Consider the following 24,941-nt stretch of genomic DNA (forward strand, 5'->3'; position numbering starts at 1 on the left):
ATCTACAGCAAGTACAAATGTCATTTCATTGTATATGTACATTCTGAACACAGTATGGTTCAAGGAAAACAAGCTCTTAACCATTGTACTGCCATGGGACGTATAATTTAATGCAGATATATCCAGCAGTAAAATGGTGGTCATATTTTAATTAAATTATCCACATATATATATATAGATATAAAACAAAAGAAACACATTTCAAAGAAAACGACAGACAAGCATCAACAGATCACAGACATATACATGCACGTACAAATGAGAGGGTGAAAAAGGGAGAACTCCCCTCCACACACACAATGTGTTTCATTCAAGTTTCTCATCAGTTCCTTGTAAGGAACCGCGCTCGTAAGCATCTCCTTCATCTCAGAAGACCTTCATCTGGCTATAAAGTGGCACAGTAAACTCGGGACCTGCAGGGGCTTACAACGTGGTAAAACGAGCACAACCTCTGCCAAAAATGAACCAAGAATATGCTGTCTAGAAGCGATAGCATCTATAACTAAGTATACTACACATCATAGGCAAACCTAACACGTACGGCCATCTACCTCCTACACGACACATTAAGTATGTGCAAACATAAGACATCGGGCTTCTAATGTAAACCACGAACAAGGAATATCTCTGGGTCTGGAAAAGCATGATGCCAAACAGGAGCTATACATTCAGAAGTATGCCTGAAGCTGCTTTTGGGACAGAAAACATATACCATTTAAGGCCTTATGGGTTTTGTTGAACGGCAGGAAGACAATGGATGTGACATGCACAGCAACACGGTATCAATATGTTTCTGACAAAGGACATGAGAAGTGCTTTATATTTTGCTAAACTATGGAAAAAAAGTCTAGTTTTGTCATTTTTACAGTGAATGTCCACCTTTAGGGCAACCATAAACACTACGGCAGACGCAATCTAAGAGAGCTTTCCATTAACCTCGATAGTAAATCTCAATGTAGAGCTCCCCCCGGTGGTAATTATATGCAGCCAAAATTTTGTTCTTCAACTCTATGGGGCACATTTAGAGCTTCATGTCAAAAATTCAAGGCTCTGACCCCATAAAATAATATGAATAATTAATTTTGAATACAAATATGCTAAAAAAAAAAAAAAAGAAAGAAAATGATATACATTTAAATCAATCAGAAATCTGAACCAAAAAAAAGAAAAATTGTCAAATCCGTCACTTGGATTTGCCACAATAAAATGCCACCGTCACATTAATTCTCTTTTTTAGGGTTAGACACAATTTTACAAAACTTACAAAAACGTAAAATATGATAATTACTCGTGACTTGTCATCTGGCCACACTACTCTTTTGAAGAGTCACATTTTCTGGGCTGGGATCAGGCTTGTTGTGTTACTGACATATTGCCAGAATAACTCCTGAAATCCCATCTCCTCGGGCATACATGGTGAAGCCCATATGTGCCAGGAGCCGGGAGGAGAAAACACTGAACTCTGCTGAAGCTCTGACAATCGGTTTCCCAATTTCCAGCGCATACCCAGTGTGTGGATGAAGTGGAGACAAGTACACCGGCTGCATTAAGCATGCCTAGCTTTTAGGAGCTATTCTGATAATGTCGGAAATTCTTTGTCATGTCAGTCACACCACAAGTGTCATCGCAGCATGGACAGTATGACTATTTAAAGGAGCAGCATGACTACTATTTGCAGGTAACAGGCATACTGCATCGAGTTTCTATGTTCGGTTTTTACACTGTGCCTTTACAGAACGTTTATATATAAGCATGGTGGGGGGATTTAGTGTGGCAAATCAATGTGACAAGTTCCCTTTAAAAAGTACCTCTAGTAAAATAGAAACAAGATTATAGTGCAGGACAAGACTGTCTCCTGCTTTGTCTCTTGGGCTCCTGTATCCAGTACAGAAGTTAGAACTAGTGTTGAGTGAATTTGGCATTTAAAATTCGGAGCTGATTTTTTGGTGCAAACAAGCTGGAACCCCGAACACAAACCCAAATTTGAAATGCCGAACAAATTCACTCAACACTAGTTAGAACTGATAAATGTTACAAGTGTTGCCTCATCTACCAGATAGAAGGCCAACGAGACAAAGCAGAGGTCGCCCAATGCGCAGCTATGAGTAGACTGCGGCACCGACCGCAGCGCCGACAGCAGCGCCAACCGCAGCGCCTACCGCAGCTTATGCTCCTTGGAATGGAATCTGTTATTATAAAAAATGATTATTGTCCATGCTCCTGCACAAACACTAAAACTGCTCTATATATACTTTAAAAGTGTAAAGGAAAATAAAGCCACTTGCAAAGCTAGCTATATATGTCCAAGTGTCTTAGTCTGAGTTCACATGTCCAGTATTCATCTTTTTAAAACAGATCTAGCAGCAAACCGTTATCTTAACATTGTACAGAAATAACTTTTTTTGACTTGCTATATAAACAGATTGCAACTGGATCAGTTTTTTTAACAATTAAGTCTATGGAAATGGATCTGTTAATTGGCCATCCTTTTTTCTTTCGTGTGATTTGAAGCGGATCTGTTAATCGCTTCCAGAGCGCCCACTGTACAAAAACGTCGGCGCTGCCTGGGCTCTGTGCAGCGCCGAAGTTTATGAACGGTTGGTGGTCCCGCAGCCCTCAGAACCCCCAGGGTCCTGCAAGTTCTGCGGTTGCGGTTCAGAGCGATAGCTCTGACAGGGGACATCATCGGGCCCTGATTGGATCAGGTCCCAATGATGTTAACCCTTTGCTATCTTCTATATGCCGCGATCTATAGTGATCGCGGCATATAGAAGATAGTGAGAGGAGAGGGGGTCGTCCACTTACCTTTCCAACGGCCCCCTGATGTCTTCCAGGACTTGCCGTTGTTATGGCAGCCGGAGGTCACATGACCACCTCCGGATCTGCCATATATGGTGTCCTGCTAGGCTCAGCCTGCAGCTGAAGTCTAGCAGGAGACAGACAGTGTAAAACTGTCAGCACAGAGCTCTCATGCAATGCAATACATGTCTATTGCATTGCAAGAGAAGTGATTAGAAAAATAAAAATTAATGTCCCATACAGGGACTAAGTAAAAATGTAAAAAAAAGTCTAAAAAATGTTTTCAAACTGTTAAAAAAAAATCACAAAATAAATAAATAAAATATTAAACCAATAAATCCGTATATTTATGCAAAAACAAAAAAAGTACACATATTTGGTATCGCCGCGTCTGAAACAACCCGATCTATAAAACTGTTACACTAATTAACTCCTTCTGTGCACACCGTAATAAAAATAAATAAAAAACGGAGCAAAAAACTATGCTTTTTCATCATATCGCCAAACAAAAAGTGGAAAAAAATGCTATCAAAAAGCAAAATGGAAATAAAAATGGTACAGCTGAAAACGTCATCTTGTTCCGCAAAAAAAAGCCGCCATACAGCTCCATCAGCCGAAAAATAAAAAAGTTATAGCTCTCAGAATAAAGCGATGCAAAAAAAATATTTTTTCTATAAAATAGTTTTATTGTGTAAAAGCGCCAAAACATAAAAAAAAAAAAAATATACAGTAAGTATCGCTGTAAACGTACTGACCCGAAGAATAATGCTGCCTTATCACTTTTACCACACGCAGAACGGCATAAAAAAAAACCTCAAAAAACAATTCCTGAATTGTTGGTTTTTGGTAATTTTACCTCCCAAAAAACGGAATAGAAAGCGATCAAAAAATGTCACGTACCCAAAAATGGTACCAATAAAAATGTCAACTCGTCCCGCAAAAAACAAGCCATACCATGACTCTGTCGGCCGAAATATGGAAAAATTATAGCTCTCAAAATATGGTAATGCAAAAACTAGATTTTGCAAAAAAAGCGTCTTTTAGTGTGTGACAGCTGTCAGTCATAAAAACCCGATATAAATCTGGTATCTCTGTAATCGCACCGACCTGAAGAATAAAGTAATCTCATCACTTATACCGCACGAGGAACGGCGTAAAAAATAAAAAAAAACAATTCTTCACCTGCTACTGATTTGTTTATTATGTCTCCCAAAGATCGCAGTAAGGCTCTGCTCACATTTATCCTGCGCTCTGCGCTGAGCACTTACACCAGAGTTTCTGTGTAAATCTCTGAAATACGTGATTCAGACGGAACCCATGACGGAAGATTCCCTGTAATGAGGCAGATATAGGCCACTGTGGATGCCATCTGGCCTGTGATCCCACGGTGTCAGTTTTTTTAGGCGTGCATAAAAGTGCGGTTGGCCACAGTTTTGTGCACTTCTGAAAAAAGGACACCGCTAAACAGAGGCCAGACGGAGTTCAGAGTAACTCTGCTGCCTCATTTCAGTGAATGGATCCCGCGGGGGTTTCATCTGAATTACATCACTTGGAAATTTAGATGGAAACCCCGATATAAGTGCTCAGCCTAGAGCGCCGGATAAATGTTACGTAAAATGTTCCCAATAAAAGCTTCAACTCGGTCCTCAAAATAAGCTATTCCCCACTCAGGTCCGTCATCTGTTAAAAATATAAGGGACTTCCAAGTTACTGGTAGCAGAAAGGCTCTGGAAAAGCGAAATGGCCCTTGCCCCCCAAAAGAAAATCAGAAAATTTTGTGCTCCCAAATCCAAATGCCTATTCTACAATAATTTGTTCTCCAATTGTCAAATAGCACTCCGCCCCCCCCCCCCAGATCTCGCCGTATGGCTGAGCGGTACGATACAGCCACATATGGGGTATTGACACGTTTAGAAGAAATTGTGTGACACATTTCGGCACCATTTTTACCCATTGCCCTGTGCGAAAATGTAAAATCTGAGGGTAAAACATTTTTTTGTGGTAAAAATATAATTAGGTTTTCTTCACTGCCCTCCTATGGTATAAATTTAAAAATTAAAAAATACTCACTACTTCCCTAGATGAATTCCTTGAGAAGTGTAGTTTACAAAATGGGGTCACTTGTGGGGGTTTCTGCTGTTTCGGCATGTCAGCGACTCTTCAAATGCGACATGGTGTCTGCCACCTATCCCAGCCAACATAGCGCTCCTTTCTCTTCCGAACCCTGCCGTACACCAAAGCAGTGGTTTTCCCCCACATATGGGGTATCGGCGTACTCAGGAGAAATTGCACAACAAATTTCATGGTGCAATTTCTCCTGTTATCCTTATGATAATGCAAAATTAGGGGATGAAAAACATTTTTTGTGGGAAAAATGTGAAAATTTTATTTTTACTGCTCAATATTCTAAACTTCTGTGAAGCACCTGGGGGTGCAAGGTGCTCACCACACATCTAGATAAGTTCCCTAAGGGGTCTAGTTTCCAAAATGGTGTCACTTGTGGGGGGTTTCCACTGTTTAGGCACATCAGGGGCTCCCCAAATGCAACTTGGCGTCCGCTAATTATTCAAGCAAATTTTACATTCAAAAAGTCAAATGGCGCTCCTTCCCTTCCGAACCCTGCTGTGCACCCAAACAGTGGTTTTCCCTCACATATGGGGTATCAGCGCGCTCATGAGAAATTGCACTACAAATTGTGTAGTCCATTTTTTCCTGTTACCCTTGTGAAAATAAAAAAATTGGGTCTAATGTAACATTTTTGTGAAAAAAAGTTAAATGTTCATTGTTTTCTTCCACATTCCAAAAATTCCCGTGAAACACCTGAAGGGTTAATAAACTTCTTGAATGTGGTTTTGAGCACCTTGAGGGGTGCAGTTTTTAGAATGGTGTCACTTTTGGGTATTTTCTGTCATAAAGACCCCTCAAAGTCACTTCAAATAAGATGTGGTCCCTAAAAAAATGTTTTTGTAAATTTTGTTGGAAAAATTAGAAATCGCTGGTCAACTTTTAACCCTTATAGCTTCCTAACAAAAAAAAAATTTGGTTCCAAAATTGTGCTGATGTAAAGTAGACATGTGGGAAATGTTATTTATTAACTATTTTGTGTGACATATCTCTCTGATTTAAGGACATGAAAATTCAAAGTTTGAAAATTGCAAAATTTTCAACATTTTCGCCAAATTTCCGATTTTTTCACAAATAAACGCAAGTTATATCGAAGAAATTTTACCACAATCATGAAGTACAATATGTCACGAAAAAACAATCTCAGAATCAGGGGGATCCGTTGAAGCGTTCCAGAGTAATTACTTCATAAAGTGACAGTGGTCAGAATTGAAAAAATTGGCCTGGTCACGAAGGCAAAAACAGGCTCTGGCGCGAAGTGGTTAATTGGCCACCCTTTTTTCTTTCATGTGATTTGAAGCGGATCTGTTAATTAGCCACCCGTTTTTCTTCCATGTAAAACGGATGTTTCTCATGGAAGATTACTGGACATGTGACCTAAGCCAAACTGACAGTGGCTGTCAGTAAAACTTCGGCCATAGATACGAATAGATTCAGGACCCTGAGGTGCAGTTCATCTGCTCACTAGCGCCCACTACACAGCTTAAAGGGAATGTGTCATAACAAAATTACCTAGTTTTAAATCAGGTTTTTGTGTTCGCCTCATTCTGACGTCGGTGAGTGACATCCATGCTCTGTGTTTTTTACCGATGGAACACAAGACCATTATAGTTTATGGGGCTGATCCTATGTCCGTGTTGTTTTGTGGAGCGAGTAATCAACAAAAAAATGACAAAGCCCGTTTTTGATCCGACTCTTTAGGTCCATGAACATCACAGACAGCACAAGGATGACATCAGTATGCAGTTCAAGTTGTCAGTGATTAACATTTCAATGGATAGGAAAAGATTTACAATTAATTTATTTTTTCATCAGTGAAAATCACTGACCAAACCCCAATGGTAAAAAGTGAGACTGACCAAACACTGATGAAACTCGGATCCAACATATGAGGAAAATCACAGACATATGAGTGAGTCTTTTTTTTTTCCCTTGATTTTTAGCATTTGTTTCTTTTCTGTTTTCACAATTTTTAATGAACAATCTTGAAATTTTCACTCTGACCACTTGGGCAGTCATTTCTTGATGACACATTCCCTTTAATTATTCTTGCTATCAGATCAGACTGAAATTTCAGGTTATCTATGGTCTACTTTAATTACATTAAACCATGAAGATCTATTGGTAAGACTAGATATTCCCAAAAAGTGCACAAGTTAATTATTTCAAATAAAAAAAGAAACATACAAAATAAAAGAAACCAAACAGAATTCTATAGACCTAAAATGAAATGGAGAATAAAAAGTGCAAAACAACATAAAGTAACATCAGTGTTTCTGCTGTAAGTAGTGGGAGTCCACACATGTTATTATACCGGAGCAGCTAGTTCTCTGCTGTACTACAATGTCTTTACCAGGCAGAGACACAGGCAATGCAGCTGGATTCAGGTCACTTTTTAACTTGTGTGAAGCTTCACAAAGAATCAGTCACGTACCAAAAGTTCTTTGCCACTTCCCCTACAAGACAGCAAAAACAATCTTTTGCTTAACGCTTTACCTACCATCCGACAGCCATAGTTTGAGAGCCAGCGTTCGATGATGGCAAGGGTGAGTCTTCTTATTCTTTGTTCCATTTCTTGTATCTTCCCTTTTTTAAAAACTGAAATGTTGAAACCTAAAAAGTAATATACCAACACTTGACTACTTAAAAGATTAATAAACTGCAAACTTGTTGGTTCCTTCCCAAATTAAAGATGGCTTTCCGCCAAATGAACAGCTAAGAACGTAGATTTTCTGAAAAAGAAGAAATACTCTCGGTTCCATTTTATCTCAGAGCCATCTTGCATCCGCTGTCTTCTAGCTCCTCATGTCTTCGGTGGGTGCAGCAGGGTTGGCACAGCTTTTCCTTCATATCCCATTTCTTCATTTTTTCACATTTTCTAAACATCAGTAATATAAACAGATGAATGAAATATTTCCCGGACATAGAAAAGACACACATTACTAGAAGCTACTGAGAGGTGCTCAGAATGACAATTTTTATGAGAAATTATTTGAAGGTGCACACGCTTGAATTTTTCTTCTTTCCTCCCGGTTTCTCAGCTAGGCTTACTGGGAGCTTTGATGCGGACAGTGGATCCTCGTACTTGGAGCTTTGCCTGCGGATTTTGCGCTTCTGCAGTGGCTGACGTTGGTGCTGGGTTCTGGTTGGATGGGGTTTGAAGCTGTGGTGATGCAGCGGCCACCACCTGCTGCTGGAGGATCTTCTGCTGCACCACTTGGGCGGCTGAACCAGCTGGTAACACTTGCACCTGCTGCTGACCTGCAGTTGTTGCCTGGGTCAGTGTAACTGTCTGCGACTGGACCTAAAATAGGGATTATAAGTCTGCAATTAAATAAGGTTCTATTCATTTCTCCTTATATAAAAAGGGTTTATATCTAAAAGAACACAGACTTCTGTTTGGCAGGACACAAAAATATGCATTGCACGGATGATGGATATGACCACTGACCTGCTGAGTGGCTGGTACCATCTGCTGGATGCTAGCCACTGCTGCCTGCTGTTGGACCATTTGAGGAAGCTTTGCCACCTTTAGGGAATGAGCAGATGATGAAGCGATGAAATGGCGTTTTTATGAATTTTAGAAAGAAATACAAGGACTTACCCTATTTTTTGGATTATAAGACACACTTTTTAGCAAGAAAAAGTCTTGCTAAAAAGTGTGTGCGTCTTATAGTCAAGAGGCAGCTTTTTTGTGTTCAAAGGCTGACACGGTGTCCTTCCTAATCACTGAGATAAATATGCAGCGGCACAGTTCTCTTTCCTCCAGCCCAACACTAATCAGTCTGATCGGTGTAGGGCAGGAGAGGAAGCTACAAGGACCTGCACATCACCAAAGCTGCACATCCTGAGTACCTGAAGCACCTATCATGGTCATGGAATCAGTCACATGCCTGAAAAGAACTTCAAACCGTGGTAAGGTGTAGTGTGCATGTGTTTTTGACTATGCAGTTGAGGTAAGTGAACGTGCTGCAGTTGAGCTAAGTGTGTGTGGTGTTTTGATGATGTAATTAAAGGGGTATTTTCAAATTGTCTCTTAAGCAGTATAGAGCAGCGCATTCTCCTTATAGTTTCCTTACTTTCTGGTTTCTGGAAGAGTGGGCTCTGCTCCTTTAGTGACAGCTCTGGTGAATAGTAGAACTATAAAGCCCAGCACAAGTTCTGCTATAACACATTCAGCTATGAATGGTTTGTTCTGAGTCTACACTGTTATCCCTGTAGTTACACATAAAGATAACAGGGCATCTGAACAAGCAAACAGCTCTGAATACAGAGAGCAGAGAGCCATGATTAGGAGACCTGCTCTGAAAGCTCCTGGTATGGTGACATATAACTGCATCTCTTCAATAGATGTAAGGAGGGAGGAGGCAGCTAACTGCTGAATAGAAATAAACAGGCTGGAGAAAGCTGACTGGTGTGTAAGGAGTTAACCTCTCTCCAGGAATGTATCTACTGTGCACTCTGGAACAGACACTATAGGGTAGGTGGGGGGTTCTATGGAAACAAACTGTACCCTATAAAAGATAAAAGCTCTCATTGCAGGTGACTGACAGCAAATAGAAAAAGCAAGTCCGTTGCACGCTTGCTTATTTTCATACCGATTAACTAATTAAAGCAATTTAGGAACTCAAGAACATCCCTTTAAGCAAGTTCTCAAAACACACACACATACTCAGCACAGCTACAACAGCTTAGCTGTAGCTGAGCTGAGTGTGTTGTAGCTGAGCTGTGTGTGTTTGTACAGCAGTGTTGTGTATATGTGTGCACTGCAGAGAGAGTACATAATGTACATGCTAGAATGCTACCATGTTTTTTAACAAAAAAAAAAATCTACATTTATTCAAATATAATCATGTAAACACACACACACACACACACACACACACACACACACACACACACACACACTGCGCATTAACATGTAATGTACAGTACAGACCAAAAGTTTGGACACACCTTGTCATTTAAAGATTTTTCTGTATTTTCATGACTTTGAAAATTGTACATTCACACTGAAGGCATCAAAACTATGAATTAACACATGTGGAATTATATACTTAACAAAGAAGTGTGAAACAACTGAAAATATGTCTTATATTCTAGGTTCTTCAAAGTAACCACCTTTTGCTTTGATGACTGCTTTGCACACTCTTGGCATTCTCTTGATGAGCTTCAAGAGGTAGTCACCGGAAATGGTTTTCACTTCACAGGTGTGCCCTGTCAGGTTTAATAAGTGGGATTTTTTGCCTTATAAATGGGGTTGGGACCATCAGTTGTGTTGTGCAGAAGTCTGGTGGATACACAGCTGAAAGTCCTACTGAATAGACTGTTAGAATTTGTATTATGGAAAGAAAAAAGCAGCTAAGTAAAGAAAAACGAGTGGCCATCATTACTTTAAGAAATGAAGGTCAGTCAGTTCGAAAAATTGGGAAAACTTTGAATGTGTCCCCAAGTGCAGTTGCAAAAACCATCAAGCGCTACAAAGAAACTGGCTCACATGAGGATCGCCCCAGGAAAGGAAGACCAAGAGTCACCTCTGCTTCTGAGGATAAGTTTATCCGAGTCACCAGCCTCAGAAATCGCAGGTTAACAGCAGCTCAGATTAGAGACCAGGTCAATGCCACACAGAGTTCTAGCAGCAGACACATCTCTTCAACAACTGTTAAGAGGAGACTTTGTGCAGCAGGCCTTCATGGTAAAATAGCTGCTAGGAAACCACTGCTAAGGACAGGCAACAAGCAGAAGAGACTTGTTTGGGCTAAAGAACACAAGGAATGGACATTTCACCAGTGGAAATCTGTGCTTTGGTCTGATGAACCCAAATTTGAGATCTTTGGTTCCAACCACCGTGTCTTTGTGCGGAGCAGAAAAGGTGAACGGATGGACTCTACATGCCTGGTTCCCACCGTGAAGCATGGAGGAGGAGGTGTGATGGTGTGGGGGTGCTTTGCTGGTGACACTGTTGGGGATTTATTCAAAATTGAAGGCATACTGAACCAGCATGGCTACCACAGCATCTTGCAGCGGCATGCTATTCCATCCGGTTTGCGCTTAGTTGGACCATCATTTATTTTTCAACAGGACAATGACCCCAAGCACACCTCCAGGCTGTGTAAGGGCTATTTGACCAAGAAGGAGAGCGATGGGGTGCTACGCCAGATGACCTGGCCTCCACAGTCACCAGACCTGAACCCAACCGATATGGTTTGGGGTGAGCTGGACCGCAGAGTGAAGGCAAAAGGGCCAACAAGTGCTAAGCATCTCTGGGAACTCCTTCAAGATTGTTGGAAGACCATTTCCGGTGACTACCTCTTGAAGCTCATCAAGAGAATGCCAAGAGTGTGCAAAGCAGTCATCAAAGCAAAAGGTGGTTACTTTGAAGAACCTAGAATATAAGACATATTTTCAGTTGTTTCACACTATTTTGTTAAGTATATAATTCCACATGTGTTAATTTATAGTTTTGATGCCTTCAGTGTGAATGTACAATTTTCATAGTCAAGAAAATACGGAAAAATCTTTAAATGAGAAGGTGTGTCCAAACTTTTGGTCTGTACTGTATATACACACACACTGCACATACGGTACATACCAGCCTAGTTCCTTTAGATTCCTGCAGTTATGCAGTTAAAGGATCTTTGGTGACAACATGGTCACATGACTGTGATGTCGTCACCAAAGGTCCTTAAGTAGTCTGAACCTCGGAATAGAAACACTGGGGGGCCCCTAAGAAAGTGGAGGTCCTGGGCAATTGCCAAGTTTACCCGTCCTAACATTGTGCCTGACTGTAACTAGGGTTTATTTTTGGAGTAGGGCTTATATTTCAAGCATACTCCAAAATTCCTGTAAAATCATGCTTATTTTCGGGGTAGGTCTTTTTCAGGGAAACACGGTATAACACACGTTGCACAGTGAAACACTAACAATAGATCAATTACCTCCCTATTCTACTGTAGTTCTTTAAAATTAGTGATATTGATTCCTTCATTTCTTTACCCCACAAGGGAAGTTTTAATTAATAGGAAAGGCGTTTTTCCTATTTTCAGCAATCTAAACCTGCGGTACATCTTATAGTATGGAGAGTCCTGTAGTCTGAAAAAATACGGTAATGTGGCAAGTCCACAGAGTTTGCTGTACTGAAATCTAATTTTGCTGGTTTATGGTTCTCATAAGTATTGCTCATTCCCCCAGATGCTTCAAGAGCCATACTGAAGATTTTACAATCTGACCTCTTTCTGAACAGAATATTTCATAATTAGTTTAGTTGGAGTCATAAGTAAATTGACATAATTCTAAACTAACCCCCAGAAACACAAATAGCAACTAGGAATGAGGAAATCCAGTTAAAGGGGTTGCCATATGGAGACAACCCCTTTTTATATGGAAGCAGAGACCACATTCTGGCTTCTCTAAAGCCTGGCGATCACGTCTGGCCAGACAGTTTCCCTACAGTGATATCCATGTACTGCATGGATGGGCTAGGCTGGCCAGTGCAGCACTCGGATTCACCCACTGAGTCAGTTACGGACATGAAAACTGCTTCTATGGCGTTCATCTGCCATAATACAGTATATGGAAACTCCCTTAATGGAAAAATCACAGGCTGTAGGTATTATGAGGACATCCACCTCTCCTTTCGGGATCATTTTTTCACATGACTTTGCATAGAATCTACATTCATCTCTTTTCCCCACATCTAACCAGCAATGCTTTTTATCCTCTAACCCTTATTTTTGCCTTTGTAAAGGATTCATTTTTATGATGCTTGACTTTACTCTCATTTTTGTTAGCCGTCCCCTTCAGATTGTAAAATAAATAGCAAACAACAATGTTAGAGGGGTTGGCGCTATTGGACAACCCATTCTTAAATGCTAAAGTGCCACCCCAACTAAAATAAAAACAACACATACTCACCTTCCAGACTTGTACCGTTCCAGCAAAGTTGGTGCCGTGTTCACATGACATTTTTATATTACATGACCGTTGCAGCTTATCAGCGGCTGCTGATTGACCGCAGCCTTCACACTTCTGTTGATGGAACTTGATCTAACAGGAGGCTGCAGCCCATCAGAGGCTGTTAATAGGCTGCAATGCTCATGTAACATAAAAATGTCAGGTGAACACTGGGAGACATCGTGTCAACATTGAACGGTGCAATTCCAGGAGGTGTGTATGTGTTGTTTTTATTTTATTTGTAGCACTACAGCACTTAAGAGGGGTTTGTCTAGTAGTGGAAAACCCCTTTAATACTGCTTTATAACACTACTGTGCTATGTTTTTTATGCTGTTATCTAGTTATGAAATGGGAAAAAAATAATGACATGAATGGGTATATTGCCAATCGTGTCTGTTTTTATGTAAACAGGGGTTACCTATACCTGAATCTGTGCCTGTACTTGTTGGGCACCAGGTGACTTCTGTGTCTGAGTAATAGGATTGGTGAGAAATTGTGTTTTAATGGCTGGTTGAGTAGCGTAGGTCAGCTTCTGCTGTTGGGCCTGTTGCTGTTGTTGTTGCTGAGCCTGGACCGTGACTTGTTGTGTTATCTGCTAAAAAGTATAAAAGCAATGTTACTGAAATGTCTCCGCAGACATAATAGACGAGATGCATGAATCTTTGGTCAAAGCGTACCTTGTGGACATGACCGGCCTGAGTTTTCCTATGGCTGTCTGAACCCAGCCTAAGCCTGAGTTTTCCTACGGCTGTCTGAACCTGGCCTAATCCTTAGTTTTCCTACGGCTGTCTGAACCCAGCCTAAGCCTGAGTTTTCCTACGGCTGTCTGAACCCAGCCTAAGCCTGAGTTTTCCTACGGCTGTCTGAACCTGGTCTAATTCTTAGTTTTCCTACGGCTGTCTGAACCCAGCCTTAGCTGGAGTTTTCCTACAGCTGTCTGAACCCAGCCTTAGCTGGAGTTTTCCTACAGCTGTCTGAACCCAGCCTTAGCTGGAGTTTTCCTACAGCTGTCTGAACCCAGCCTTAGCTGGAGTTTTCCTACAGCTGTCTGAACCCAGCCTTAGCTGGAGTTTTCCTACAGCTGTCTGAACCCAGCCTTAGCTGGAGTTTTCCTACAGCTGTCTGAACCCAGCCTTAGCTGGAGTTTTCCTACAGCTGTCTGAACCCAGCCTTAGCTGGAGTTTTCCTACAGCTGTCTGAACCCAGCCTTAGCTGGAGTTTTCCTACAGCTGTCTGAACCCAGCCTTAGCTGGAGTTTTCCTACAGCTGTCTGAACCCAGCCTTAGCTGGAGTTTTCCTACAGCTGTCTGAACCCAGCCTTAGCTGGAGTTTTCCTACGGCTGTCTAAACCTGGCCTAAGCGGAGTTTTCCTATGGCTGTCTTAACCAGACAATATTTTTGTATTTGTAAAGCCCCCATACACATTAAGCAAATGTCGGCTGAACATGCTGATATCCAAGGCTTCAGCTGACGGTCTAATGTGTATGAAGTGCCAGCAGACTCATGGTCGGAAGAGATGTGGATCATGCGTGTATGACTCAAGACAGACAATCATATTGTTCTCCCTGACATAAGCTGCTGGCTGATGTGTCAGTCGGCGGCTTTCTCATAGAGAACATATGAGCGCTTGGCCGAACGACCACTCTCATGTATGGGGACAAGCCTCTAAATTGAATTGTGTATCAGGAGCACTAAATTCTAACTAATTTTTTTTTGCTTTTGTTTTGTGTTTCGCCAAACATTTGTACTATTGGCTCCAGTGAGCAAAATTACCAGCTGAATGACATGTCACTGTGACACTGCGAGGCTAAAAATAAGGGGCTATTGTATTGTATATAATAACAATGTAGTAGACTGCAAACAAGGCTCGGTCTCATTTATGCAGACTTTCATGTTACTTAAAAGAGCAACCTGTCTAATGTTTTCTTAACCGATAGCATGCTCCTTTAATGCCAGCAAAATGAAATAATGATATAGTAAGCAGCAGTCAGTCTGATTTTTTGGTTTACATTTTTCTTTATCTATCGTGTTGTATAATGCCTTTCACAACTAGTGTATAAAAATGTCTGGTTATCCATGTCTCTACTTATGAGTTGTGGTCATAAATAATTCCATTGTACAGGCAGTCCCTGACTTACGTACGTCGCCAAGTTACAAATATAAGATGTTGAAAAACAAACACTAATACTCACCCAATTTCTCACCGATGTTCTCTGTCCGGTTCTCTTCCTTCCGCCATCGCACGTCGCATCTCCAGCCTCTCCTCTTTAAGCGATGACTTCTGGACATGTCCAGGTCTCAGAGGTCACTGAGTGTTGTAAGGTGACAACTTCAAGACAAGCGTCGTGAGCTTATGATGCGCAGTGACCTTCGAGGCCTGAACGCAGACAGAATTCTGTCCTATAGTGAAAAGGCCAGAGATGCAGCAAGCGACTGCAGAAAGAATAGGACAGCAAGGGAGCTGAAGAGGTGAATGATAAGGTGAGTATTGGTAAAAAAGAAACAAAAACCTAATAGTCACCTCTTTGACCACCCTGCTGCTCGCGGCCTACCATCTTGTCCTCTTCTTTCCACTGTCACGCGCCACATCTTGGCCTCTTCATTATGTGGCCGTGTCCAGGCTTCAGAGGTGATTGTGTGTTGTAAGGTCGCGTTGTGACGTCAAGACGTGAGCTGCAATCTTATGATGTGCAGTGATCTCTGAGGTGTGGACGCAGCCAGAAGTTCTTTCATATAAAGAAGCCAGAGATGCGACACGCAATGGCAGAAAGAAGAGGACCAGAAAGTGGGCAATAGGCTGGCCATAGAGGTCAGTGTTAGTTTCTTTGTTTGTTGCCAACACTGTTCCAACCTACAAATTCAGGTTACTAAGAAACCTACAGAACCGATCTAGTTCGTAAAGTGGGGACTGCGTGTATTCCAAGTTCAGAAACGATCTTTTAACATCATACAAGAGCTTTAAGTTACCCTAATTGTATGATGCCAAGTGACATCTCACATCCACTTTGTATTGAATGTGAATATGATTATATTTCTGATGTAAGCAGAATATAATGACTGCAGGGATCATAAGCAAGAAGTAAACTGTCCAACAATCTGTGTTTTCTATTATGGACTAAAAACGGACGCAATTGTGTAAGACACCAAGCTAAGGACAGCCAGGTAATGTCCAAGCAAATGTCAAGGAGATTCTCAAAACCGGTATGAAGGCCACGGATGTCTGAGAGCCCAGTGAGGACAAAATGACTTTGCAACATATGGTGGAATGGTCACAAGTGAATTAAGAGCAGAGAGTGTGGACTTTGTTGTACTGAATATATAAAACTTGTTTGTTTGGTGTGAGATCTATAAAGGGGCTGATGTCACTAATAGGATATTTAGGAGTGTTTGAGAATTTGATCATAGATGCAAACACATTTATATCGGTAGTTGTCAGGTCAAGATTGTCTCTGTAATCTTATCACTTCCAACTGAAAAGAGGTCAGCCAAATTCTCAGGGTTAACACACAATATAAAGGGAACATTTCTTGATGATTGTGAGAACATTCTATCAGAAGTTCATTCACTCACAATTGGGGGATTATCAGACATACAGATATGCAATATATGAAATATGTGTATACTATTTTGTAATCTGTATGGCCAGGGTCAATTGGTAATGTCAAAAGCCTTCAGAAGTGTTGATCAGGATGCATATGGGAGACAAATGCTCCCAAGAACACAAGAATCCTCTAAGTGTAGGACAGACATTAGGGTTGATATCATCTTGCAAGATGTCTTACTTCTGTGATTTGAATGTAGTGTATGGTGATCATAGCGTCTCCAGGTTGGGAAAGGAAGTGCATAGCTAGAGTCCCAAAAAAGATGTACAAAACACCCAAGTGTGGCATGTGAGGGATTAAGCGAGGGAAAGGAAGGAGAGGGAAAACCATCCCTGGAGCACGTCATACTGGAGCAAAGAAATTAGTGGGAAATCGATCAAAGGAACTTGGTTCAGGCTTGGTTAACTATATCAATGGTTCATAGTTGATAGTTTTGGGTTTACTGTAGATTGCTGTATTTCATTCTTTTTTATTGTTATGTTATCTATTTTACAAATTAGGCTTCTTTAGGAATGTAATGGCTTTCTGTAATCTCTTTTTGTGGTTTGTAGGCAATATTGTAATCATTGTGTTTTAGGATAATGTAATTGTTTTTTCAATTTTACATTGTTCATTTTATTCTGGGAATAAAATAATTTCTTCTCTATTCACTTTTGTTTGTGTGGTTTTTTTTGCTGACAGTCCCCTAGAATCTACATAGGGATACTCTTATTGTGCGGTATTCTTATCATTTAGTACGGTCAATAAGAATGTTTCTTGATGTTTTATTGTTAAGTATTCTTGTCATTCGGTCTTAATATTGTCCACGATAATGGTATTTCTCACACAGATAATATAGATGATACATTTCTATCTAGAACAGGAAAGCTTCTTACCTTCTGCTGTTGCACAGAGGCCTGTCCGGCAGATGCCCCAGACTGCAAGGCTTTTTGTTGTTGCTGCTTTAGTTTCAGCAGTTGCTGGACATTCAAGGGCTGAGCAACCACCGTCTGCCCACCTGGGGGGCAAAGTAGAAAAGTCAGGATATTTAAATCATGTACGCGATTATTAAAGGGGATCTGTCACCAAGTTTTTGCTACTCCATCTGAGAGCAGCATGATGTAGGCGCAGAGACCCTGATTCCAACGATCAGTCTCTTACTTTACTGCTTGCTGTAGTTTTGATTAAAAACTGTTTTCTCTGCTGCAGATCTAGCAGTTCTCTGAATGCTGAGTGCTGTATAACCCCGCCCACACCACTGATTGGCAGCTTTCTGTGTACACTGTGCATAGGCAGAAATTTGCCAATCAGTGGTGGGGGTGTAATTATACTGCATGGCAGCAGGTTTACTAGTCTTTTAAAGATAATCTCCTGCTGATAGAGTACTTTTTATAATATAATTTTTTGGGATCTGCCTGAAACCTTATATGTCATACCAATTATGCATCCATATAAAGCATAAACCATGATGCTTGTGTGAACAGAACCATACTCAGTTTCATTCCCATTATCTACATTTCATTAAATCCATTATAAAGCAATATTGATGGGCATTCACACAAACAGTAAGAAATAAATACATAAATAAATTAGTACTTTTAATTCAGATCTGATAAATATAAGCGATATATCCATAGCATACCTGCGGCTTTCTGGGGTTGGCCAATAGCAACACTAATTCCTGCCACAGTGACAGGTAATGTGGTTACACCGGTGGATGACACAACAGCGGACACAACGGGAGGCTTTGCTAGGGCCACTTGTGCAGTTTGTCCTGGCTGGGCCTGAATTTGTCCCTGGGCCTGAAGCTTAAAAAAGTGTTTTCAATTCAACAAACTCTCTTTAAAAACTTGAAATTGTTAAAAAGTGTAAAACACAGAGAAGTGAGAGAAAAAGTTAGTACGAAACAATAGAAAAAACATTATCCAAACTCATACAAAATACATATAGAAATCCAAACTTTCAGATTAAAGCGCTGCTCTCCAGTCCAAGTATACCATATGTGGGATACGGAAACAGCCGCTTCTCATAGATTTCAACAGAGATTTCCATGCACATGTCACAGAAACATGGTGAAGAAGGAGAAGAGGGAACCGAAGACATTCTCAGGACCCCCAATCTCCCCACTGATACAGCCCCAGCAGTGGAACCCACAGCAATCAAACATTTATGGCATATCTTATGTACAATATTTCCTGAAGGAACCCAAAGTATTTGTGACGGGACACACATTTGTAAATGTGGTACTACTTTACTCCATCTGCTCAGTAGAAGGCCAGCGGCTCATCTTTGTAAAGATTGCAAAGCACCTGTTCCACCATTTATAGTAAGAAAGATGGCCATGGTAACTGAAGCTAGGGTTGGGGGTGGCACATCTTTTGTTTGTGACAGTATAAAACCCTTGTCTGTGCATCAGTAAAGAGAGAATCATTCTTTGTACATCATCCTGATGTGCTGTCTGATTTCCCAAGCAGCTCTCTACCATACCTTACTATTTGGAGTTCAAAAGGCAACAGAAGAGAGTTGATTTCACTCTCACATGGGTAAATCCCATGACCAACGCCGTCCTGCTTCCTATGGCTGAGGAGACCACAGCTTTGTAATGTTTACATAGCTCAATCACAGGCAGCCTTCTACTGAACAGTGAGGGTAATGTATGAGCACATATACAGGTTAAGGTCCGGCCACAGACACTTTATAAAAATATTTTCTAAAAGTTATGAAGTGGACAACCCCTTGAAAAGGAAACCTTACCAGGCGAGCCACGTGCAGATTAGTAACAGCTCCTGTGAGAACGGCTCCAGTTCTTGGTGCAGGCACTGCAGTGAGCTGCTGAGCCTGTTGCTGTGGTGGTGCTGGCTGTGGTTGCTGCTGCCCCTGCGCTGGTGCTGCCTGAGGGGCTCCCGGCGGAGGCGGCTGCTGCTGTTGTTGAGCTACTGCCTGGGTTGTTTGTTGTGGAAGCTGCATTTTCTGCTTTTGCAATTTGAGCAGTTGTTCCTTGTTCCAATAAAATAATATATAACATTAATGTAATAAGCACTTGTAACTTACTAGGAATAGGAAAAATCTGTAGTCACCCTACCTGTGATAATTTCCCAACAGCCTTAATTTGTCCTGGTGACTGTGCCTGAGCTTGGATCTGGGGAACCTGTACTTGGCCAGCCTGCTGTTGTCGAAGAAGCTGGTACTGGGCTGGAGTGATGGTTTTACTAGCGAGCTGAACCCCAGCAGTTGTGGCTGGAGAAGAAATAGACACAAGAAATAAGACAAGAGAAAGAGAAAATGTCTCAAGTAATAAAATAATATAAGTAAAACACAGGAATATTATACCTGCTGTCACCTGAGTGACAATTGAGCGGGCCGGTGTCTGGACAGGGGTGATACTGCTGCACACCACAGTGCCACCAGTCACTGGAGTTACTGCTCTTACTCCCTGGTTTGTTGCTATGGTGACCATCTCTGCTGGTGTCGCTGAAGTGGCTCTTTGCTGGGCATGGACAACCTGTGCTGCCCCACCAGGAGCCTAAGAGAAATGCACTTTCATTTTCAATTTCAGACTTTTATTACAAATCAACCAAACCTAAACTTCTTATGTTTCCCCAGTGTCTATTTTAGAAAATAATACTTTTTACTTACGGCTAATGTTCCTGATATAACAGGAGATGCCAGCCTCTTATTGATAGGTTGAAAGGTGGCAGAAGGGACCCCCGCAACTGTATTTACTATGACATTTCCACTAACAGCAGCTGTAAAAAAATATAAGACCAGATACAAATAAAAATCCTAGGAGAAGGTTATGCATATATATATATATATATATATATATATATATATATATATATATTATATATTTTTTTTTTTTTAAGAGGACACATCAGGACAAGTTTACTACTGAAACTAGTGGTACAACTGTATAGGGCCTAGCGCAACAATAACAATGTTACCTAGTGATGTCCAATGACTGATTATGGTGGAGTCATGGAGATTTGAGCATCTATATATTGGCTACTTTTAACAGTAAGACAACATTGCAGCTGAAACCTAACAAGGGAAATGTGTAAAGCCCCTATACACAATAGACCGCTGTCAGCCGCCATCTACCTCTCCCGACTCCCCACAGACAGGAAAGCATGGCCAACGCTCCTGTGCTTGGATGATCTATACTTGTTATAAGCATCCACTGACAATTAGCTTTCACACATAATATACTTTGAAGATCTCACCGGGGACCATAGTCAGATTCAAGACTATTCTGGCTCCATCACTGGGCGGCTCTTCCCAGCGCCATTGACAGTTCTGTCCCTTGCATGTACGTATGAAGAGACTTGTCAATCAGCTGCAGAAATTCTGGGAAGAGCCGGCCAGATAATCAAAGTATATTTTCCAAAGCGATTCAGACACATATACACCTAGCTGGAATCGTGCAGCCATGATGTGATTCATGGTGCCGGCTGTTTGAGCATTATGAATCACTTGACAGATTAATTTTCAGCATCACACTCTTCCCACTGAAATCAAGGCTTATTATTATAATACTGAGCATCTAGATCTCTTTGTAACCACTCTCCTCTCTGACAAAGAGAGGAGGATCCTGAACACAGGCACTCTCTCTATTAAAGGGAACCTGTCACCATGAAAATGCAGTCCAATCTGCAATCACTGTATTATAGAGCAGGGGGAGCCGAACAGATTGATATATAGTTTTGTGAGAAAAGAATCTGGGATAACCTGTGTTTTCATCATTTACACCTCTGCTCTTTCTGGGATTTTGGGTCCAGTGGGCGGGGCTATCAGTAACTGACAGCTTTCTTTGTGCAAATGTGTAAATAGAGACAGCTGTCAGTCACTTAGTGGGTCGCCCACTGGACTGAAAATCCTCGAAAGAGCAGACTATTAAATCACAGATTATACTGGATGTTTTCTCCAAAAATATATATCCATCTGCCTGCTCGCCCTGCTCTATAACGTGGTGCCTGCAGATTAGACTGCAGTTCCATGTTAGCAGGTTCCCTTTAACTCTGGTAGGGTCTATAGTTTTCTAAACTGGACAACCCCTTAAAGTACATGTGTTTGTGATTTATAGCCCTTTATAATTAGGTTTATATGATACTTATGCTGCACAAAAGATCAATCTAGTCCAGTACACTTCCTTCCTATACTAATCACTGTTACTAGGGCACAGAGGTTGGGCTATAGGATTATGGCCGAGCTTGTAGGGGACAACAGAAACAGAAGGAAGGCACGTTTCGATTGCTGCCTATGGGGCAAAGCTTTGTAAAGGAGTTTTTTGTAGCACTTTGTTAAATAATTGAGAATCTTACCCGCTTGTATACTTGCTCCTGTCACTGCCGTCTTAATGGTTCCAGCCTGTACAAACACAAGCAGAGATATGGAATATGCAGAATAATTGCAAAGGCATTTCCTGCTTCTATCAAATATTAAAAAATTAGATCAGTTTATTACTTAAACAGATATGCATATTTTTAACCCTAAATATTTTAAAATAGTATTTGAAAAAATAATAGTACTGTACTAAACTGAGCTTAAAGGGAGTCTGTCAGCGCAGGATGACTGGTAAAGCAAGTACAGGTGCTCGGAGCATCATGGCGTGGCCAAATATTTAAGCCCACCTTCCCACCTACTTGATTTCCCTCTATCTCTACTCTTCTTTGGCTGTATAACGCCAAAGCTATCAATCAAATAAGGAGGGGGGAGTGACTAAGTGAAAAATTAGGTGATTGAGTGCACTTAAAAGTTTGGCCACCCCAAGGGTGCACCGAGCGCCTGTACTTGGTTTGCACCGTCAGTCTGTGGTGACAGACTGCCTTTAACATTGAAAAGAGAGAAAAGGATAAAGCCAAGATGGTAATTTCTGGACATTACATTATGAGCGTCAGTACTTCTCTATGCCTAGATCTTGCAGATATAGGATCTAGCTGAAGAAGAAGCTGTTGGGCACTACCTGGTTATCGTCAGTGACATTACTCCAGCATTACTTCCGGTCTGTGTCCAGCGCACATTTTATATCTCACATCAAATTACGGTATAATCTTATAGAGAGCACATTTTACATGAAAGAACTCAAAACGTTGGAAGTAAGGAAAGATACAGAACTACGGGTATGGTTACAGCTCACCAGGACTGCAGTGGTTGGCACATTTGTCACAGTAGGACTGGCAACTACTGCTTGCGGCTGCTGTATGACCTGTTGCTGGACCACTTGTTGAGGCTGGGCCTGGACAGGTTGTACGGCCGGGGTTGAAGCCTGTTGCCCATTCTGTAATGGCTGTTGTGGAGCCTGAGGACCGGCTTGTTGTTGGGCCCTGTGGTGCTGCTCCACTAATGCCTGGACATACATAACAATTAATAAGAAAAAGAGGTGACACAGGAACAAACACTTCTATGGAGACCATGTAGTTAGCTTATGTCTTGGTACTCTCTGGTAGCCTAATAGCATGGAAAAGACTATACTAACATTTACTTACTACTTGCATGTTAAAATTTATTTTTAGAAATATCTGATTAGTAGCGGAGAATAATAAAAGATCTTTTTCTTGTCCTGCAGGCTGGATTGGGGTCATATATACAGCATATTAGAATGCTGTATATCAGGGCTCAAATGTACTGTTCTTATCTCATATGGGACAAACCTGGTGACAGGTTCCTTTTAATATAGGCCAGTTTTAGTTGTATGAAATACTTGCCTATGAGATTAAACCCATTAAAGGGACGGGCCTGTCATGCAGGGTGTTCTGGGCAACCAGTATATCCTACACTCCTTGCTATATAACACTGAAGGTGAAAAAGGGATGTTGGGCCCGGCAGTTGTTGGTCTATTCCAAATTGAGCAGTGAGAAATTGATAAATTGGTCTTTGAAACAGTTTCTTTAACCCTTTAAAGATGCAACCAATTTTCGTTCTTTGTGCTTTTTGTTTTTTTTCCTCCCCTCCTTTAATGAGCGTTAACTTATTTTTACTTTTCCCTCCACATAGCCATGTGAGGGTTTTTTTGTTTTTACTGGAAGACTTGTAGTTTTGAACGACACCATGCACTTTACCATATAAAGTACTGGAGAATGGGAAAAAAAATCTAAGTGATGTTAAATAGACTTACCAACATTACAAACACGTCAGCGACACAATGGCAACCCGTTCGCCCCCAAGAGGGGATCACAAAGCGAAAATGCTGCTGTCAGTGATTGACATCAGCTTTCAAGGGGTTAAAAGCAGCAATTGAAACAAGCTACACAGCCAGTGTATGCCCCATGTGTTGCAGGCTGCTCCACTCACCCCGACCTTCTCCACTCACCCCGACCTGCTCCACTCACCCCGACCTGCTCCACTCACCCCGACCTGTTCCACTCACCCCGACCTGTTCCACTCACCCCGACCTTCTCCACTCACCCCGACCTGCTCCACTCACCCCGACCTGTTCCACTCACCCCGACCTGCTCCACTCACCCCGACCTGCTCCACTCACCCCGACCTGCTCCACTCACCCCGACCTGTTCCACTCACCCCGACCTGTTCCACTCACCCCGACCTTCTCCACTCACCCCAACCTGCTCCACTCACCCCGACCTGCTCCAGTTATCACGGCATATATTGAGAAATTTTCAACATTTCTAATACCTAATTTACTGTACTAGGACGTAATTTATGGACATGTCCTTCCATAGAATCTGTTTCCTATGTGTAATTTGTACAATGACTAACATACTATATTTTGCACACTGGTTTATTGGGAGGAACATAAGTATATGGAGGTATAGAGCAAAATACACTTTAAAGGGGTTGTCCGGCCTTAGGCTACAAGTGTGCAGTCACTATGTGACTATAGACTTGTGAATCCACACGTTGCGTGCATTGCGCACTGGGAGGATTCTCCAGTGACAGTGCTGGGAGCGTCAGGTGCATTGACCGCAACTAAGTGATTTGCATACATGCAGTCACGTGCCAACTAGATGGGTGCAACATTCCTTAATGCAAGTGTATTGAGCAAGGCCGGACACAGTCTAGTTGGAATGTGGCCGGAAGTATGCAAATCGCATACTTGTCATCACATGATTGCCATTTATATTCGTCTAGTCTAAGGGTCCATTTATATGGACCGACCGGCTGCATGATAAGTCTGCCAATCAGTAAACATTTACCGATTGGCGGTTGTTTAAATGACTGTTTACACCGGGTAGACCAAAGTAAAAGATATGCACTGAGCAATCTGTAAAAAATCGCTTAGGGCGCATAGGCTGCCACTGTTCTGGGCAGTGCAAGTCCTGTTTAAACAGGACGATGAATGATTGAGAACAAAGAGCAAAAGATCCCTTCACCCAATGAATCAGTGTTTTGCTTGTTCATTGGGTAATCGGAAGCCTGGTTACACAGCAAGATAATCATGAAACAAGCCTTTTTAACAACGCTCGTTCACGATTATCTTGCAGTGTAAATGCAGCTTAAGTTTATACCCCCTATAAGTTGGCTTA

At 41.5% G+C, this 24,941-nt stretch overlaps 1 protein-coding gene across 9 annotated transcripts in view; it reads right to left on the minus strand.

Annotated features, from left to right (window-relative positions):
* Positions 1-5,296: 5,296 nt before the first annotated feature.
* LOC141259682 (E1A-binding protein p400-like) overlaps positions 5,297-24,941 on the minus strand; it is a 139,242-nt gene continuing 119,597 nt past the window's right edge. For 4 of the 9 annotated variants that reach the window (XM_073676073.1, XM_073676070.1, XM_073676068.1 and 1 more), the window contains 11 exons: positions 22,595-22,804; positions 21,780-21,825; positions 20,095-20,204; positions 19,789-19,981; positions 19,541-19,695; positions 19,213-19,455; positions 18,101-18,266; positions 17,355-17,476; positions 13,302-13,472; positions 8,375-8,452; positions 5,297-8,227 (listed from right to left, as the gene is read on the minus strand). In XM_073676073.1, the coding sequence (XP_073532174.1) occupies positions 7,961-8,227; positions 8,375-8,452; positions 13,302-13,472; positions 17,355-17,476; positions 18,101-18,266; positions 19,213-19,455; positions 19,541-19,695; positions 19,789-19,981; positions 20,095-20,204; positions 21,780-21,825; positions 22,595-22,804 (1,761 nt within the window). In that variant the 3' untranslated portion in view covers positions 5,297-7,960. The remainder of the gene's footprint in view (positions 8,228-8,374; positions 8,453-13,301; positions 13,473-17,354; positions 17,477-18,100; positions 18,267-19,212; positions 19,456-19,540; positions 19,696-19,788; positions 19,982-20,094; positions 20,205-21,779; positions 21,826-22,594; positions 22,805-24,941) is intronic. The other 5 variants (XM_073676074.1, XM_073676071.1, XM_073676069.1 and 2 more) reach the window with 3 other exon arrangements.

Source organism: Phyllobates terribilis, unplaced genomic scaffold (assembly GCF_046119375.1).
Source record: "Phyllobates terribilis strain yellow unplaced genomic scaffold, ASM4611937v1 Scaffold_1__5_contigs__length_1240528914, whole genome shotgun sequence".
Taxonomy (NCBI): Eukaryota; Metazoa; Chordata; class Amphibia; order Anura; family Dendrobatidae; genus Phyllobates; species Phyllobates terribilis.